Here is a 19,079-nt window from a genome sequence, read left to right as displayed (position 1 = left end):
TAATGATCCTGGGTTAATAATTATTTATACTAGGTAGAGTGACCGCTAAATTCGGTTGGGATTAATTCTAGCTAGCGGACTAGGTCAAGTTATAGTAAATGGACGAACAGTCCAAGTATCGATCCCACAGAGACTATTATTTAATTACTAAGATTCGATTATTTTATTTAATCTAGGCAAACAAGAACGAGCGATTGATTATTATTTCAACTAAGTGAATTTTTAAATGAATTTATTCTAATTTAATAACTAAATCAATTACCAGAGAAGCTTGGAACGTGGGGTTTTTTTTCAAATTTAAATAGAATGACCAGGAGCACACAACGGTAACAAACTCTGATCAAATTCAAGCACGAGAATTATTCGACTAGCAATTATTCGTAGTCACGATGTAATCCTCTAATTTAATTATAAATCTATTTCTAGAATTTATAATCCTATTTTCATTTAACAGTCCAATTATTTCTAATTGAATTTAATTAAACAAAAACGCATGCATCAACGATAGAATTACAGCTGTCACCTAAAATCGCACACTGAAACCGAATACTATTTCTAGTCGGTTTAACTGTGTGTTGATTAATATTTTTGAAGCTAATTCCAATCTATTCCCTTTCGAGTCAAGATCGAACAACAAACATGCAATTAATTGGCCAAATCAAAAGCACGAAAATTACGCAAACATTAATCAATAACATGAAATAACTGATGAATTGAATGATCCAACGAATAAACCAAATCAGTCGTTTGTCCCTATCGTGGTCCCGATCACAAGAAAAACTACTCCATAAATTCAAAACTAAAATCAAATTTATTGTTTGAATTCATGTCTAAAAATAAGAAAATAAAAGAGAAGAGAAATCTCAATGATGGTACGCGGATCTTGCGTGTAAATTGCACTGTCTTTTTCTCTCGTTTCTCCCAAGTCTTTGCCGTCTTCAAGAGTCCCAAAGTCGCCCTTTTTTTTTCTCCTCTAAAAGTCGGCTCTCTTCAATTCTGAAAAAAAACCCCCCTTTTGTCTCGTTTTTTTTTTCCTTTTATTCCTTTCCAGATCACGAGCAAATCTTCGCCAAAATCTCGATCTGATATTGCGCACACGGACCCCGTGCCTGCATCCGGAGAGGGGTCCGTCTGGAGGTCCGTGCAAACACTGTAAGTTGGGTTCTTGGCAATTGAATGGCACGGACCTGTCTCCGGGGTCCGTGTATAGGCCTTTGTTTCCCAAAGCCTTTATTTTCTCCCCTATTTTTTCGGGTATTTATGATGTGGCGTTGCGAGGTTTGACTTTTCTTTCATTTCTTTGGTTTTCACCCTCTTTTGGTCAAACCTGCAAACAGCCATAATGAGACGAAATAAGCGCAAAACTCGGAATAAAAATGCCAGATATGCACGAATACGACAAAATAAAATCCCTAAAATGCTATATAATTCGTGCTTATCAACTCCCCCACACTTAACCCTTGTTCGTCCTCGAACAAATTAGACAATAAATAAAGATGAAAATATTTCAGATTCAGAACTCAAGTACCACAATCAAAACTTCTCAATTTGTTAAACTCTTTCACCCCCGGTCAAAAGATCACACTTCGCATATCACAAGGTTCGTTTTCGTTGCAATTCAAGATTCAAACATTTACCCAGTCAGGATCAACAGAACAAGATGTGTGTAGTGTGTAGGTCTGACTCGTACTCATCTCCAGCTACTTGGTTTCATGATCACTTATTTTCATTTGTTATCGAAACGCCCCATATGCTTGACTTTCATACCCCTCTCTACTAAATGTTGAACGACAATGACCTGGTTAATAGGTCTTTTCAAGCTTATAACGTAAGGCCAAGGCTCACGGCTACAATAAAAGATAGGGGAATCAAAAGTGAGATACAATAAAAATTATTCCTGTAGCACATTCATTCAACTTTCAACTCGTCAACAGTTACTATCTTTTCATCATTTTCAGAGCTCTAGCGTCTCATTTTCTTTCTCATTGTCCACCAACTTTCACCCACAGCTTATTTTATTTTATTTTTTTTTAAGTTTACATGAACAAAAATTCATCGACTCCTTCACTCAATTCTTCAATCCATTGGCGTAATTCAAACATTCCAATGTGCACAGGAGTTTTATTTCTCACACATATAGGTAGGAAAAAGTGTATAGGCTAAGATTCAGGTAGTTGATGTGGGACACTGAATAACTGACGAATAGGGGCTGACTGTGTGTCATTGACACACACCATTCGATTTTTTTTTTCAGGCTCAAAAGGGGTTACTAGGGCAATGAATGATGTATCGGTCAGGCTTGAAAGGCTCAAACGGTCCAAAGATCGCCTAAATCATCCCTAAGTCACCATCGTTCGTATTTTCGCTTCGAGGGCTAATCAGACAAGTTCTAGGGATCGTTGTTCGATTAATCTATATATATATATTTTTTTTTAAGTTCACATTTCACCAATTCACCAATGAGTAAAAGTTTGACCACGTGCATTGAACAAAATGTTGATACAGAACTGGTTCATGTTAGACTCTCTCCTTGAAACTACGACTCCTCTCACTCAATACTAGGCATGAACCAATTTTCCGGGTGATCCAAAATCTAACAAATTGATCTGATTATCAAGTGAAACAAGAGTTCTTAGTCTAAAAATAGTTTCATCCTACGTGAAAAGTGTTGTTAAGTATTGTGCAACGATGTGTAACAAGACTGACTCACCCCCACACTTTGATCACGACACTTTTCTCAGTGTAAAGCAATAGAAAAGGAACGATCAAGACAGTTAAAGCAAAAACACTTCCCTGGATAAATTGCGAGTAAGTGGTGAAAATGTGGTAGAAATCAGCAACTCCTGAAAAACACGACATCGAATACACAAGGAAACGTAAAAAAGAATAGGAGAAACACACAAACACACGATCAAAATTCAAATAAGAGTAACGATAAAGATCAAGTCTGAAAACGTTGATAACAACATAAAAAGGGCGAAATCTAGAAAAAACAATAACATCCTCCACACATCCTAACAGAATAAATTACTGCTCGTCCTCGGATCCCAACTCTAAGTCCATGAATGCCTCAAGCGTAGCTCTTTCCCAGGGTGGGGCATAGGCGTCGGGAGACTGTTGCTCGATACGAGCTAAGCGGTTTCGGATGTCGTCCATGCAGTCGAGTATGGATGAGTAAAAGTGGCGCCGGGCTTGCGAGTTGCGCGGTCTAGGGGGTACGTCAGCTCTAGGGCCAGCTCGGGCATCCAATGCCGCTTCTTCCTCCCCACGGGCATCCCAGGCGCGGTCATCGATGGCAGGGGGAGGCACCGGTGGGTGTTGCTTAATGGAGTGTTAGAGTAGGTGATGGAGGTGTGTTTCAGGGCGGCGGGAGAGGTGGTGAGGACGGCTGTGGTGCGGCGGCGTGAGTGATTGTGGCGGTGGTGCGAGAGAAGGAAACGATTTGAGGTTTTAGGGATTTGGAAGAGGGGCTGCGCGATTTTATTTCTGTGATGTCGCGAAAGTGAAGAACACGGACCCCGGGTAGGGGTCCGGGATGAGATCCGTGCAGACTCGGGAAATTGGCACTTCGAAGAATAAGTAAACACGGGGTCCGGGGGCGGGTCCGTGGAGGCTCGGTATAAGAAAACCAATTTTACAATTTTTTTTTTTTTTGAAAAATATACGAACCAACCCAAATGTGATGCCATGCATGTACAATTCTATAGATCTAAACACGAAATTTGAGGCTCAATCAAGCACACAAGATGCAAGAATTGTACAGACACTTCCCTGGTCAATTCGTGGTTTTGAAGCCGATCGCCCTGATAGATTCTCCCACACTTGAGAAATTCCACCGCTAGTAGATAAATTACCTGCACCACCATTCACTGAGATTAACTCACGAGCAATGCTAGAAAAACAAAAAGAAAGTAAACTAGAACGAATAAAATAAACTAAAGCATGAAAGAAAAATAAAAATAAACACTAGGTTGCCTCCCAGTAAGCGCTAAATTTAGAGTCGATAGCCTGACTGTACTCCCTTGATTTAGTTTGGATCTTGTAGATCCACTGTGGTCGGCTCATTGGGTATGGCACCACCATGATAAACCTTTAGCCTATGCCCATTTACTTTGAAAGCTCCGGTTGTTGCACTCGTGATCTCCACTGTTACGTAGGGAAAAACTTGTGTGATAGTGTATGGTCCTGACCACCGTGAACGCAACTTACCTGGCATCAGTTTCAGACGAGAATTATATAGTAGGACCAGTTGTCCTACCACAAATTCTCGATGGACGATGTTTTGATCATGCCAGCATTTGGTTTTCTCTTTGTAAAGCTTGGCATTCTCGTAGGCCTCCAACCTGAACTCGTCCAATTCATTTAGCTGCAGCACTCTCTCGTCACCTGTGACTTTAGCATCAAAATTCAGAAATTTAGTAGCCCAATAAGCCTTATGTTCAAGTTCTACAGGTAGGTGACACAATTTTCCATATAACAATTTGAAAGGGGACATGCCAATGGGGGTTTTAAAAGCGGTGCGGTATGCCCATAGTGCATCGTCGAGTTTCCTAGACCATTCTTTCCTCGAAGCACCGACAGTCTTCTCAAGAATGCGTTTTAGTTCTCGGTTCGAAACCTCGACTTGACCACTAGTTTGGGGGTGATAAGGTGTTGCCACCTTATGTCGGACCCCATACTTATCCAACAGACTGTCAAACTGACGATTACAAAAATAGTACCCCCATCGCTGATAATGGCTCTAGGTGTGCCAAGACGTGAGAAAATGTTTTTCATAAGAAATTGAACGACAACCCTAGAATCATTAGTTTTGCATGCACTTGCTTCCACCCACTTAGACACGTAGTCTACAGCCACCAAAATATACTTGTTCCCAAAAGAAACCGGGAACGGACCCATGAAATCGATACCCCACACATCAAATAATTCACACACAAGAATGTTATTGAGAGGTAATTCATGTCTCCTAGAAATATTACCTGTTCGCTGACAATCTGGACATTTTGTGACATATTTATGCGCATCCTTAAACAAAGTAGGCCAATAAAAACAAGACTGGAGGACTTTGGACGCAGTTCTAGTTGCCCCAAAATGGCCTCCAGCCGGACCAGCATGACAATGAAACAAAATTTCACTTACATCTTCTTGGGGAATGCATCTACGAATTATACCGTCTGCACATATTCTAAACAAATAAGGGTCCTCTCACAAATAGTATTTTAAATCTGAGAAAAACTTTTTCTTTTGCTGATATGTAAAATGGGGGGGAATGAACTTACTTGATAGATAATTAACAAAGTCAGCATACCACGGTAGATTGGTGATCTCAAAGAGTTGTTCATCCGGGAAATCGTCGCGAATAAAATCATTACCTTGAACGTGATTCTCCAGACGTGAAAGATGGTCAGCAACTTGATTTTCTGTGCCCTTCTTATCGATTATCGTCAAGTAAAATTCCTGCAGAAGAAGAATCCAACGAATTAGCCTTGGTTTTGCATCTTTTTTAGACATTAAGTATTTCAAGGCTGAATGGTCTGTGTGCACTACAACTCTGCTCCCTATTAAATATGATCTAAACTTATCCAGAGCAAAAACAACAGCAAGAAGCTCCTTCTCTGTGGTGGCATAGTTTAGTTGGGCGGCTGACAATGTCATACTAGCATAGTAGATGATATGAATGCACTTGTCTCTCTTTTGTCCCAACACTGCCCCTAACGCCGTGTCGCTTGCATCACACATCACCTCAAATGGCGACCCCCAGTCAGGTGCTATCATCACAGGTGCTGTGATTAATTTCTCTTTCAGAACCCGAAATGCCTGCACACACTCAGCAGAGAAATCAAAAGGCACATCTTTTATCAGTAAATTAGTCATGGGCTTGGCAATGCTAGAAAAATCTTTTATAAATCGTCTGTAGAATCCCGCATGCCCAAGGAAACTACGCACTCCTCTAATGTTGGTTGGGGCTGGAAGTTTCTCAATTACTTCAATCTTTGCCTTATCGACCTCAATCCCATTTTCAGAAATTTTATGCCCCAACACTATTCCCTCTCTCACCATAAAATGACATTTTTCCCAATTTAAGACCAAATTCGACTCTTCACATCTCTCCAAAACCTTAGACAGGTTAATTAAACAAGTATCAAACGAGGAGCCAAATACAGAAAAGTCATCCATGAATATCTCAATGAAATCCTCAATCATATCATGAAAAATTGCCATCATGCATCGTTGAAAGGTTGCTGGTGCATTACATAGACCAAATGGCATCCGTTTATATGCAAATGTCCCATAAGGACAAGTAAAAGTGGTTTTCTCCTGATCTTCAGGGTCGATGAGAATTTGCATATAACCCGAATAACCATCCAGAAAACAATAAAAAGAATGGCCTGCTAACCTTTCCAACATTTGATCAATAAACGGGAGGGGGAAATGATCTTTACGGGTGGCATCGTGAAGTTTTCTATAATCGATGCAAACACGCCACCCTGTAACAGTTCTCGTGGGAATTAATTCATTATTATCATTTTTCACAACAGTGATCCCACCTTTCTTTGGAACGACTTGGACTGGACTGACCCACCTACTGTCAGAAATCGGATAAATAATACCTGCGTCCAGTAGCTTAATCACCTCTTTCTTTACCACCTCTTGCATGGCTGGGTTTAAACGCCTTTGGGGTTGAGTAGACGTCTTGTGATCGGCCTCCATCAGAATCTTATGCATACACATAGAAGAGCTTATCCCCTTAATGTCTGCAATGCTCCAACCTATGGCTTTGATGTCATCCCTCAAGACTCGCAGCATCTTCTCTTCCTCCATACCTGTCAAAGTAGATGAAACAATTACTGGCAATTTATCATTATCAAGCAAAAACAGGTATTTTAAGTGCGAAGGAAGAGGTTTCATCTCTAGGATCGGGGATTCTTCGATGGATGACTTTAACGGTCTTGGGACATGCCCAAGCTCCCCAATCCTAGAATTTACCGTCTTTGAAATTGGTCTGCCTGCTTCCAAATAGGAGATACATTCATGAAGCTCTTAATTTCCCAATTCTTGCGGAGATGAATGAGTTAAGCAGACCTCCAAAGGATCGTCACCTATCAATTCCTGTAAAACACACTCAACAAACTCGTCCGTAGCATCAATTCTAAAACAAGCAGATGTATCATTAGGATATTTGATGGACTGAAAAACATTAAGCACCACACTCTCATCATTCAGTCTCAGCACCAACTCACCTTTTTGTACATCTATCAGGGCTTTCCCAGTGGCTAAAAACGGTCTTCCTAAAATAAGGGGAATCTCACGATCTTCTTCCATATCCAACACAACAAAATCGACCGGAAAAATGAACTTGTCAACCTTAACTAACACGTCCTCTACAACTCCCCTAGGATATTTAATCGATCTATCAGCTAACTGTAGGGAAATTGTAGTTGGCTTCACTTCACCTATTTTCAGTTTCTCAAAGCATGAATATGACATCAAGTTAATGCTTGCACCTAAGTCACACAAAGCTTTACTGAAATTTGAAGTTCCAATAGTGCAAGGGATAGAAAAACTACCTGGATCCTTAAGCTTCGGAGGGAGTTTATTTTGTAAAATCGCATAACACTCCTCCGAAAGCTTAACTGTCTCAAAGTCAACCAATTTCCTCTTGTTTGATAAAATCTCTTTAAGAAATTTGGCATATGAGGGCATTTGAGCTAAAGCTTCTGCAAATGGGATATTTATATGCAACTTTTTGAAAATCTCAAGAAATTTTGAAAATTGAGTATCCAATTGCAGTTGCTTTGCTCTTTGGGGAAATGGGAGTGATTTAATATCAATATTCGAGTTCGAGTTCAGAGACTTACCTTTCTCCCTTGCGGCATTTGACCCTTGCTTTGCTGGTTCCCTTTCCTTCACATCACTTTCAACATCGACCACCTCCTGCTTTATGGGAGACGTCACCGTGACAGCATTGACACCTTTTGGATTCTTTTCCGTGAACTAGGTAGTGTACCCGGAGCTCGTGTAGCCATTTGTGTCGCTAACTGCCCTAGTTGCGTCTCCACTCTTTGCATCATGGCATCATGGTTTTGCCATCTCATCTCATTTCCAGCGATGTATTTGGCAAGCATGTCCTCAAGATTCGACTTGCTATCCTGTGGCTTGAAACCGGGTGGCATCGAAGGTCCAGCACCTTGCGGCGGTTTAGGTGGTTTTTGAGGAGGTCTTTGCTGTGTAGGATGTTGTGGCGGATTAAACTGTAGTGGCTCAACAGAAGTTTCGGGTTGCCTCCATCCAAAATTCGGATGATTCCTCCAGCCGGGGTTATATGAAAAACTGTATGGATTGTATTGTGGACGACCTTGGTTTCCCACATAATTCACCGAGTCCCCTCCAAAGCACTTGTATCTCCTCACAAGACATATCTGGCATGAATGGCATGTCACTAGATGAACCACCAACCATTTCAGCACTTCCTTGAATCTGATTCACTGGTTTGACTGGTATTGATTTATTTGCCTGTAACTGTGCCATCTGATGCGTCAATCCATCAAGTTTCGCTGTAATTGTTGTCAGAGCATCCATCTCTAGAAATCCTACCTTCTTTTCCCTGCGGTTGTCTTGCCAACCCACATTGCTCTCTGCCATATTAGATATGATTTCCAGCGCTGCGGTTGGCGTTTTCCTGTACAAGCTTCCGTTTGCTGCCGCATCGAGCATAGATCTCACCGAAGGGTCTACTCCATAACAGAATGTCTCAACCTGTTGGCCTATTGAAAAGCCATGTCTCGGGCACATCCTTAACATTTTCTTGAACCTCGCCCATGCTGAATTCAGTGATTCCCCATCTCTCTGTCTAAATGATGTAATTTCATTTCTTAACTGTGTAATCTTAGTTGGGGGAAAATACCTGTGCATAAAGAACTCGACCAATCCTTCCCATGTCGTGATAGAACCAGCTGGAAGGTCTCGAAGCCACTCCATAGCCTCTCCTTGTAGGGAGAATGGAAATAATCTGAGTCGAATGGCATCAGTACTCACCCCATTGCACTTGATTGTGTCACAGATTGACAGAAAGTTCTCTAGATGTGCATTAGGGTCTTCAGAAGGTGATCCTCCAAATTTGACTTGAAGTTGGATCATCTGGATGATGCCCGATTTAAGCTCAAATGTATTAGCCTGTATTGTGGGACGCACATACTAGACCCATAACCTCCGAATGCGGGTCGATGAAGTTCCATCAGCGTACGATTATCCTCTTCTCCGGCCATTTCCTCAACCTCTGGTTTACGGTCTAATTCAGATTCTGCTTCAGATTCAAACTCCAGGGTCAAGTCGTTGTTCCTTCGAGCTCTGCGGATACTGCGGAGAGTGCTTTCAATCTCAAGATCAAGTGGTACTAGATTCCTGACGTCTTGAGCACGGCTCATATAACACGAGCTAACCCCTGAAATCAAAAATTAAAGTGCAAGATTTAAGCTCCAAAAGAGTATGAAAAGCTAATACAAAGTTAATCTAATTAAAATGCTAAAGAAAGAATGAAATATTTAAAATTAAGAATAAAAGCCTAGTCTCAAATGAATAATTTATCCTAATATCAAATAAATAGTCCCCGGCAACGGCGCCAAAAACTTGACCGCTAAATTCGGTTGGGATTAATTCTAGCAAGCGGACTATGTCAAGTTATAGTAAATGGACGAACAATCCAAGTATCGATCCCACAGAGACTATTATTTAATTACTAAGATTCGATTATTTTATTTAATCTAGGCAAACAAGAACGAGCGATTGATTATTATTTCAACTAAGTGAATTTTTAAATGAATTTATTCTAATTTAATAACTAAATCAATTACCAGAGAAGCTTGGAACGTGGGGTTTTTTTTTCAAATTTAAATAGAATGACCGGGAGCACACAACGGTAACAAACTCTGATCAAATTCAAGCACGAGAATTATTCGACTAGCAATTATTCGTAGTCACGATGTAATCCTCTAATTTAATTATAAATCTATTTCTAGAATTTATAATCCTATTTTCATTTAACAGTCCAATTATTTATAATTGAATTTAATTAAACAAAAACGCATGCATCAACGATAGAATTACAGCTGTCACCTAAAATCGCACACTGAAACCTAATACTATTTCTAGTCGGTTTAACTGTGTGTTGATTAATATTTTTGAAGCTAATTCCAATCTATTCCTAATATTTTTGAAGCTAATTCCAATCTATTCCCTTTCGAGTCAAGATCGAACAACAAACATGAAATTAATTGGCCAAATCAAAAGCACGAAAATTACGCAAACATTAATCAATAACATGAAATAACTGATGAATTGAATGATCCAACGAATAAACCAAATCAGTCGTTTGTCCCTATCGTGGTCCCGATCACAAGAAAAACTACTTCATAAATTCAAAACTAAAATCAAATTTATTGTTTGAATTCATGTCTAAAAATAAAAATAAAAGAGAAGAGAAATCTCAATGATGGTGCGCGGATCTTGCGTGTAAATTGCACTGTCTTTTTCTCTCGTTTCTCCCAAGTCTTTGCCGTCTTCAAGAGTCCCAAAGTCGCCCTTTTTTTTTCTCCTCTAAAAGTCGGCTCTCTTCAATTCTGAAAAAAAAACCCCCCTTTTGTCTCGTTTTTTTTTTTTCCTTTTATTCCTTTCCAGATCACGAGCAAATCTTCGCCAAAATCTCGATCTGATATTGCGCACACGGACCCCGTGCCTGCATCCGGAAGAGGGGTCCGTCTGGAGGTCCGTGCAGACACTGTAAGTTGGGTTCTTGGCAATTGAATGGCACGGACCCAAATAAGAGATTCGTCTCATAAAATACGACCCGTGAGACCGTCTCACACAAGTTTTTGCCCTAAAGAATTTGAAAGATTCAAATTAATTTCACATAATATTTGGCAATTATTGACTTTGAAATTGCCCCCTATACCAAAACATGCAATATCTTGGACTGAAACTATGCAAATCTTTGGTGATGTTCTGGTTTCGTTTCTTGCTTGTTCATGTGAATCTCTGACCCTAAATATTTTAATGAAATGATATGTCATAATATCATGATCGAATCTATAATTCATTTATTTCAAAGATTTTTTGCGTGACCCTAAAATAGCAACTTTATATATCTTTAAACTAAACAATTTCAACGATTTAAATTAAACTTTAATATACAAATTAAATTTGAAGAAATTTTTTTTTAAAAAAAACTAGGAGTAAAATTCGTTTCGCATCTAATAAATATACAACAATCGAAACGCGTGTGGACATGTTTCATGTGAAAAACAAATATATATATATATATATATATATATATATATATATATATATATATATATATATATATATATATATATATATTAGTGCTTTTATTGCAAATATTATTGGACAAAGTTTTTCATCAATTAAGAAACTAAAAAAAAGTATTGGACATAAGTATTTTTTTTTCCCAATTTTATTAATTTCTACTTATTTATTTGGACATTTGCATTTCAAAACAATATCAAATTAAATCAAACATTTTAAACATGGAATGGCCAACTCATTTCTATACCTACCATATATTAATTATTGAATAAATACACCAAACAATGCGAATATATGAGACACAAACCCCGTGAATTGTATTTGAAATTTAATTAAATTAATATATCCGTAATAATATTGAAACTTAATTTCTCAAATATATTCATAAAAATTTCAAAATATTTATATATCTCCCATCTCTATTATTTAATTAATTATCTAGATCTGTTCGATCCCAAACAAAATAATAGTAAACACGTCATAAATCTAATCCTTTTTCATATCTATAAAATTATTAATTTGCATCAAAGTCAATGGTCTTGTTTATATCTAATGAACCCGAAATTCAGCTTCGGCCTTCGACCAAATTTTCTTTCTTAATAATAATAATAATATTTTTTTAATATAGGCTATTAATTAAGTGCATGCAAGCCCAAGTCAATTTTTTGTATGCATATAAATATAGCCTCTTCTAACTAGAATATATATATATATATATATATATATATATATATAAATAAACACACACACACACACACTATGTCATAATACAAGTTAATCTCTTATATATATACTATGTCATAGTACAAGTTAATCTCTAAGTAGTAATCAATAATATACGAATTGGATTAGTTTCTCCTCAACAAATAAGCGCTTGGTCCACTAAAATCCTGCCTAATGGATAAAGATTTTATTAAATTAAGGTTTAGATCTCCTTGTAATATGACAACCCATTGTCCCAACCGGCCTTCGCATTTCATTTTCTTTATAGTGATCATCACATTATTCGATATTGTAATTTGCATTTCAGCAAAGCCAATCAAGCCATTGCAAACTGCACTTTGCAAAGATCAAATCCTTCCCCTTGAAATCAGTAAGAAGATTCGAACCGACCCTGATACGATCGCGAAAGCTTCTAATGATTATGGAAACATCGTTCACAAGATCCCTTCAGCGGGTTTCTACCCTTCATCCATTAAAGACATCATTAAACTTATCGAATACTCGAACAATTGTTCCAGTACTCCATTTTCTATTGCTGCCAGAGGACAAGGTCATTCGGTGAGGGGGCAGGCCATGGCATACAAAGGAGTGATCGTGGAGATGGCCTCTTTGAGTAGAAACGGGAGTGGGGTTAGGGTTTCTTGGAGCCCTTCTTCAGGGTTTTATGCAGATGTTGGAGGCGAAGAGCTTTGGATCGACGTTTTACGCGAGACGTTGAAACATGGGGTTACTCCTGTTTCTTGGACTGATTATTTGTATCTAACTGTGGGAGGAACACTCTCTAATGCTGGAATCAGTGGGCAGTCATTTTTACATGGCCCTCAAATCAGCAATGTCCTTGAACTTGATGTTATTACTGGTAAATTTGTTTATATATGATAATATTGTTGACCATACCCCGTGAATTCGATGTTTCAGAAAAATAATTTTCTTTATACATATGATATTAAAGTAGAGATCATAAATTAGATATCTTTCCAATACCTTTAAATTCATTAAATTGATCATACATTTGTAACTAATGGAGTTTGCTTGTCTTTTTTTGGCTATATATATATATAGGTAAAGGGGAGCTTATAACATGCTCAAGGAAGGATGAATCAGAGCTGTTCTATGCGGCTCTTGGAGGTTTGGGACAGTTTGGCATCATAACAAGAGCAAGAATCGTCTTGGCCAAAGCACCAACAAGAGTAAGTCTCCTGTAACACGATCTCATATATTTTTATTCGTGAGACGGATCAACCATGCATATATTTATAATAAAAAATAATATTTTTGATATAAAAAATAATAATTTCTCATGGTGATCCAAATAGAATATTTGTCTCACAAAATTGACTCGTAAAACCGTCTCACATGAGTTTTTATAATATACACATAATCATCACATTTATGATCTATATATCCACTATATTAATCTAAAATTATGTTGTTACACAACTGTTCTGCATTATATCTCTTCTAACTATTATGTAGGGGAAATGGGTAAGGTTACTCTACAGCAATTTCTCCATCTACACAAAAGATCAAGAAAAACTTATCTCATCAAAGGTTCCAAACTATGTGGAAGGCTTTCTTATCACAAATGAGACTATTCCAGATAGCTGGAGGTCTTCCTTTAACTCGTCTTCAAACCAAGATCATATTACTTTATTGTTGAGGAAACATGGTCTCCTCTACGCTATCGAATTAGTCAAGTACTACGACGATCACGATGCTGATACGGTTAATAAGGTATATACTTGTATTAACTTAAATACCTTTAAATGAACATACATAGAAAATCAAAATGTGATTATTATTAGATTAATTGATTCCACGATATATATTGGCAGGTAGTTGAAATGCTGCTGAAAGAGATGAACTTCATTCCTAGTTTAAATTTCAGCGCAGATGTCTCCTATTTTGATTTCCTGACAAGAGTCTCAAGGCTGGAAGTACAGAATACCCCGCAATCACCGACTCATCCATGGCTGAATTTATTTGTGCCAAAGTCTCGGATTCTTGATTTAAATGCTGGAGTTCTTGTCAATCTCATTCCCAAGATTAACACTGAACTCATCCTCTTGTACCCATTTAACAAAGACAAGTAATCAATCACTCCATAATTCACATTCTTCTCTCTACGTGTGTGTGTGTGTTTTTGTATACGGTATATGTGCTATATATACATCGTTTCATATAACTTAAAATTTCCAGATGGGATGAACGAATGTCTGCAGTTATACCAGATGAAGACATCTTCTATACTCTAGGACTACTGCATTCTAGTAGTCCCAACGAGACGAAGATTTACGATGCAGTAAATAATGAAATACTACACTTCTGCCGAAAGACTCGTATCAAGATTAAACAGTATCTTCCGCACTACAAATCAAGGGAAGATTGGATCAAACATTATGGCTCCAAATGGATCAATTTTCAAGAAATGAAAGCCAAGTTCGACCCAAGAATGATACTATCACCCGGCCAAAGAATTTTCAATTAATAAGTCATTTTTAACATAGGCCTTTTAGCTTGGTTCGATTTGTTTACTCTTTAGGACTCAAAGGACGATTTGCTTTAATTTCTTCTAGTGTTTGATAACGATATCGCGAAGGTACTACTCCTGTTAAACAAGTCTACTTCAAGAAAATAGCAGACTTCTTTATTTTTCTTCATATTATTTATATTTCTGGTGTATCATGAATTTATCATAAATTACACATTTAACAGCTAATTTTACAAAATATAAAAATAATTTTGTCAAAAAAAAAATATCAAACTCCTGCTTAAACTTGAATTAACTAACGCTCCAGAAAATCAAACTTGCTGAGCCTAAAGTTAATCAAAATTTATCCAAGTCGAGTTCCAGCCTGAAAATCTAGACTTGATCAAACCCGAGCTAGAATTGGAGTATTTACTTTTAATCTGAGTCGAGCTCTAATAAGGTGCCACTTGAGCTACATTCAAGCTACATCTACATCTCTAACAAACCAAAGAAAAAGGTTTACATAAAAATTAGTATTGTTAGTCCTAAAGGCTAAAGCTCATCAATAAAGGTTAAGGTATGTAATATTTTTGAAATTGGTATAAAACCACAGCAGGTCGGTCAGTTCCAAAAAATTGCATCACAATACTAGTCCTTTGTTACATCTACACATGAATACAGTGACATTTCTAAGGATTTTTGGCTCACGGAAATTTTAACTGGATCCAATCCTAGCAAATAAATGAAACCAGCAGCATTCCAGATTCAAGTATGAAAAAAGAATTCATGCAAAAACAGCAATGGTTATCGGAATACCACGCAGAAGTGTATCTCAAAAACAAACACAAAAGCACATCATTATCAAATAATTTCCTAAGAAAAAGTTTGAAAGGCTAGTCCCTAAAAAGTGCAAGAGACAGAGGCAGACGAAAAATGTGTAGCCTTCACAAGTTTGAGGCATATAAACAAAAAGAACGTGTCATGGAACAGGTATGATCTAGGATCAAAATTTCATATTTAATTTGTCTAAATGAGCATATAAAATATCAGGATAGATATTATACATAACAATTTATAACATAAGCATGTTTCTGAAATGCAAGATCACAGTGCCGTGTGTAATATTATACCACAATCGTGACAACATTCAACACATTGCGTATGTCCTGCATCTCCAAAACTTCGGAGGGAAAGCCAAAATATTTCATAATTTCCTTCCATTTGTTAAGTCACCAAGATGATGCAAACATTGTTCACAATTAAACTGCTGGAACCTTTTTTCCATCCTCGATAAAGAAGATGGCGGTCTCTGGGACCTAAAACAAACAAGAGGATAAGGCCTTCAATCCATTTCACAACTGGTGTAAAAACGTTGAGTTATATTGAGAAAAGAGCACAAGTTGCAGTTCATTATAAAGAATTATAATAAAGAAAGGACTACATAGCCAATGACATACGCAAAAGAACCATTTTCACAAAAGCGATTCATGGCAAAAATTTTCTTAACATTTTAAAAGATGAAGAACAAATTTTAATAATGAGAATAAAGTTGTCTTTGCATTAGAAACATGCAAATTGTTCTTTCATGTTCATGAATTTATTAAAGCTGCATATAGGCACAGGAAGTAGAGTAATTAAAGATATCTTTGTTCGATGAATGGAGCTTTCATCCAATTTAGGTCTCATTGATTATTTTGCATGAGATGACACCAACATACACACACAAAAATTGCCACACGTGAACAAATACATACAGTACAACCTAGGCACCGTTGAAATAAGTTTCAAGCACAATAATTGTTTAATACTTAGCAGCAATGGAAATTTGATTTGTGCAAGTAAAATTATAATCTACATGAAGCATCAACTGAGAAATAATATCTTCCATGGGCTTTCCACATGAGCTCAGTTACCTCAATCCAAAAACCAACTCAGGAGTGCATTGCTAACCTAAACTAGTCAATTTTTTCAAATTTCGCATACAACAATGGACTTGAGGAATAACAGTGTAATATAATTGGCTTATATGGATAATATATAAACTGTAACTGACAAAAGCATGTGTTCAAGTATAAAACTTGAAGTAAACTACACATAGAATTCACCAACGCTTCAGTTATAAACAATGGCATCATTTTAATCCAAATATGCAAGGCAAGCAAAGGAATTGTTACTTGAAAAGAAAATAAAGAAGGCATGAAATTACATCTGGCCAGGTGTCAGTAATAAACTCCACAATGTCATAGGCTATGTCTCCTTAAACATCAATTTGCTCATTCTCGGTGGGCCCTATTAAATAAATCAGAAAGGAGGAAAAGCAATATGTGGTTAAATACTTATGTCGAAGGTTTATGCCACCAATGCAATATACCTTGACAACAGAAGCGCCAGTGACAAATTTTTTACCAAGCTTCTTTGATGCATCATTCAGTTTAACACCTAAATTTTGAAACGTGGGACAAGATGGTTATAGAATCTTCACCCAAGAGTATAATATAATAAAAGTAAAATATATACAACACACCCCCCTACCAAAAAGTTCGAGGCCTTTAACAGTGGTGATGCATTTCCTCTTATTACGAGTCATCTTTTCAATAACTACTTCCGGCTTCTCCTGCAGAACTTATAAGTTTCAATACTTCCACTGTGCATGGAATTCAAATGTCTGGACCAATATGCTCCAAGATGCTATGTTCTCCATGTAATCAAATACAGATTAATTTATCGTAAATGAATACTACAATAGATCATGTTCAGATTAATTTCTGCCAAAAGTAGTCTCAATTCAAAAAATACAACTTGAGAACATTTCCATAATTACTCTAGCAAGTAAAGAAAAAAGAAAGTATGAATCTTGGCGGTATCTTCCTGCAAATCTGTTTTTATACTGTTTTATCAGCAGTTGAATGCAGAAAACCAAGCTAAACATCCATTCAAAAAGACCTCACACAAATCTAAAGAAAACCAACAATGCAACCAATCATTACAAATACATTCGTGGCTTTCAAACTTGGCACAAGCAAATATTTTGTTCAAAAGCATACCTTTTTTTAATCTTCCCACCAGGTAAACGTTTTACTTCTTCCTTTGGTTGGGAAGAAGAACCTGTTGAAATCAAGAAGAGCAGTTCAAAAAACAGGCCAAAGTAAATTCAGTAGGTTTCAGTGTTTGACAATCAGAAGACAACAAAAAAGTTGTTCACTTTCAAATCGTGTACATAAGATAACCCATCACACAACGACAAATGAGGGAAAAACACGCCTAGGTAATGCAAAAGAAGATCAATGTTTTTTAAAATATAAATTCTTAAACCACAAAAAGATGCATTTCATTTTAAAAACCAATATAAGAAATACCGTTGTATTGCATCCTCTTATCTGTTTACATAATTCTAAGCTCTAAAGAAGCACGTTATTTTTGAGTCATTCAGAAAAATAGTAAGAAGAACAAGTTATACACAGTGAATACAGGATAGATATATGAATCGAAAATACAAGAATAAAACATTCAAAAAATAATTATAGACTGCGTAAGTACCGTTGGAGGAGATAGAAGTAGACTGAAGCTGATCTGCTACTTTATTAGCATGTTCCGCACCAGCCTCTGAAACAAAAACAGCATATTTAAAAAAAAGAGCGAAATATGTCCAATTAAAGATCATATACTTGCAATTAGGGTTTATAGGGACACCTATGACAAGATCTGGATATAGGTCGGGGGCATTTTGGATCAACCACGGCTTGCATTTGTCGAAATCGGATCCAAACTCACAATACTCAGCAGGAAATCCGCAAACCCCACAGTATAAAACCCTAACCGGTTCAGGCTTCTCGGCCATAACTGCGAACTTTTTGGCACTCGCGACGGTTATCGTGTTGTAGCCTCAACGTCACACGACGACGTTTTCAAAAGGCTGTGATACATGGCTTTAAAAAGTGGGGGAGGATCTCGCTACTGAGTGTGATTTAAAGATCTCTCAAATGCACAGCTTACCTATTTATCCAGTTATATCAGACTTTTTTTTAATAGTGCAAACAGTCACAAGGCCATAAGAGAATCTCAGTTTTGTCAGGTTCATAGTTACATATATCAAAATTTTATTGGACGTAACATTACTCTTAGTCATATTAGGCGATCAGCAAATGCAGTTGTCCATTCGATTGCTGTTTTTATTATTTCATCCTCGTCTCACTTCGTGTGTGAGACTGAAGATTTTCTTTTTTGGTTAATTCATCTTGTAACGAAAGACATCTTAACTTTTCAATAAATTACAAGATTTTGATCGTAAAAAAAAAACGAGGGAGGATAGGATATATATCTCTGTATTTATAGGTCAAGCCCCAAAGGAAATATCAGAAATAAATTTTGATTTTATTTCTTTTTATTCCCATCGATAAATTTTTTATATTAATAATATTTGAATCTTAAAATATTATTAATTTATAGAAATATCTTAATCAATAAGTTAATAATTTATATTGTAAAGGGCATTTTTTCGATTTTTATTAAGTTATTAAATTGTGAATCGTTGTTTCATCTACCGCATTACAGGTCATTTTCTTCATCA

The 19,079-nt window shown here is 37.0% G+C and overlaps 2 protein-coding genes across 2 annotated transcripts; one reads left to right on the top strand and one right to left on the bottom strand.

Annotated features, from left to right (window-relative positions):
- The first annotated feature begins 12,227 nt into the window (after positions 1–12,227).
- LOC142529286 (cytokinin dehydrogenase 2-like) lies at positions 12,228–14,702 on the top strand. The gene is made up of 5 exons (XM_075634787.1): positions 12,228–12,901; positions 13,105–13,232; positions 13,519–13,776; positions 13,878–14,131; positions 14,242–14,702. The coding sequence occupies exons 1-5, from the start codon at positions 12,262–12,264 to the stop codon at positions 14,528–14,530; spliced, it is 1,569 nt and encodes a 522-aa protein (XP_075490902.1). The 5' UTR covers positions 12,228–12,261; the 3' UTR covers positions 14,531–14,702.
- Positions 14,703–15,510: 808 nt separating this feature from the next.
- Positions 15,511–18,461, bottom strand: LOC142528212 (translation machinery-associated protein 22-like). The gene is made up of 7 exons (XM_075633238.1): positions 18,203–18,461; positions 18,050–18,115; positions 17,557–17,617; positions 17,045–17,126; positions 16,884–16,951; positions 16,719–16,801; positions 15,511–15,828 (listed from the first exon to the last, which is right to left on the bottom strand). Exons 1-4 carry the CDS (start codon positions 18,348–18,350, stop codon positions 17,111–17,113), a joined length of 291 nt encoding a protein of 96 aa, XP_075489353.1. The 5' UTR covers positions 18,351–18,461; the 3' UTR covers positions 15,511–15,828; positions 16,719–16,801; positions 16,884–16,951; positions 17,045–17,110.
- Positions 18,462–19,079: the final 618 nt, after the last annotated feature.

This window comes from Primulina tabacum, chromosome 16 (assembly GCF_025594145.1).
Source record: "Primulina tabacum isolate GXHZ01 chromosome 16, ASM2559414v2, whole genome shotgun sequence".
NCBI lineage: Eukaryota > Viridiplantae > Streptophyta > Magnoliopsida > Lamiales > Gesneriaceae > Primulina > Primulina tabacum.
The sequence above is the reverse complement of the archived record's forward strand: the minus strand, read 5'-3'. Positions and strand labels throughout refer to the sequence as shown.

Coding starts and splice junctions, on each gene's coding strand:
- LOC142529286 (XM_075634787.1), top strand. CDS start 12,262: ATGACAACCCATTGTCCCAACCGGCCTTCGCATTTCATTTTCTTTATA. Junction 12,902..13,104: donor TGAACTTGATGTTATTACTG/GTAAATTTGTTT, acceptor ATATATATATAG/GTAAAGGGGAGCTTATAACA. Junction 13,777..13,877: donor ATGCTGATACGGTTAATAAG/GTATATACTTGT, acceptor ATATATTGGCAG/GTAGTTGAAATGCTGCTGAA.
- LOC142528212 (XM_075633238.1), bottom strand. CDS start 18,350: ATGGCCGAGAAGCCTGAACCGGTTAGGGTTTTATACTGTGGGGTTTGC. Junction 18,116..18,202: donor ATATCCAGATCTTGTCATAG/GTGTCCCTATAA, acceptor TTTTTGTTTCAG/AGGCTGGTGCGGAACATGCT. Junction 17,618..18,049: donor TACTTCTATCTCCTCCAACG/GTACTTACGCAG, acceptor TGATTTCAACAG/GTTCTTCTTCCCAACCAAAG.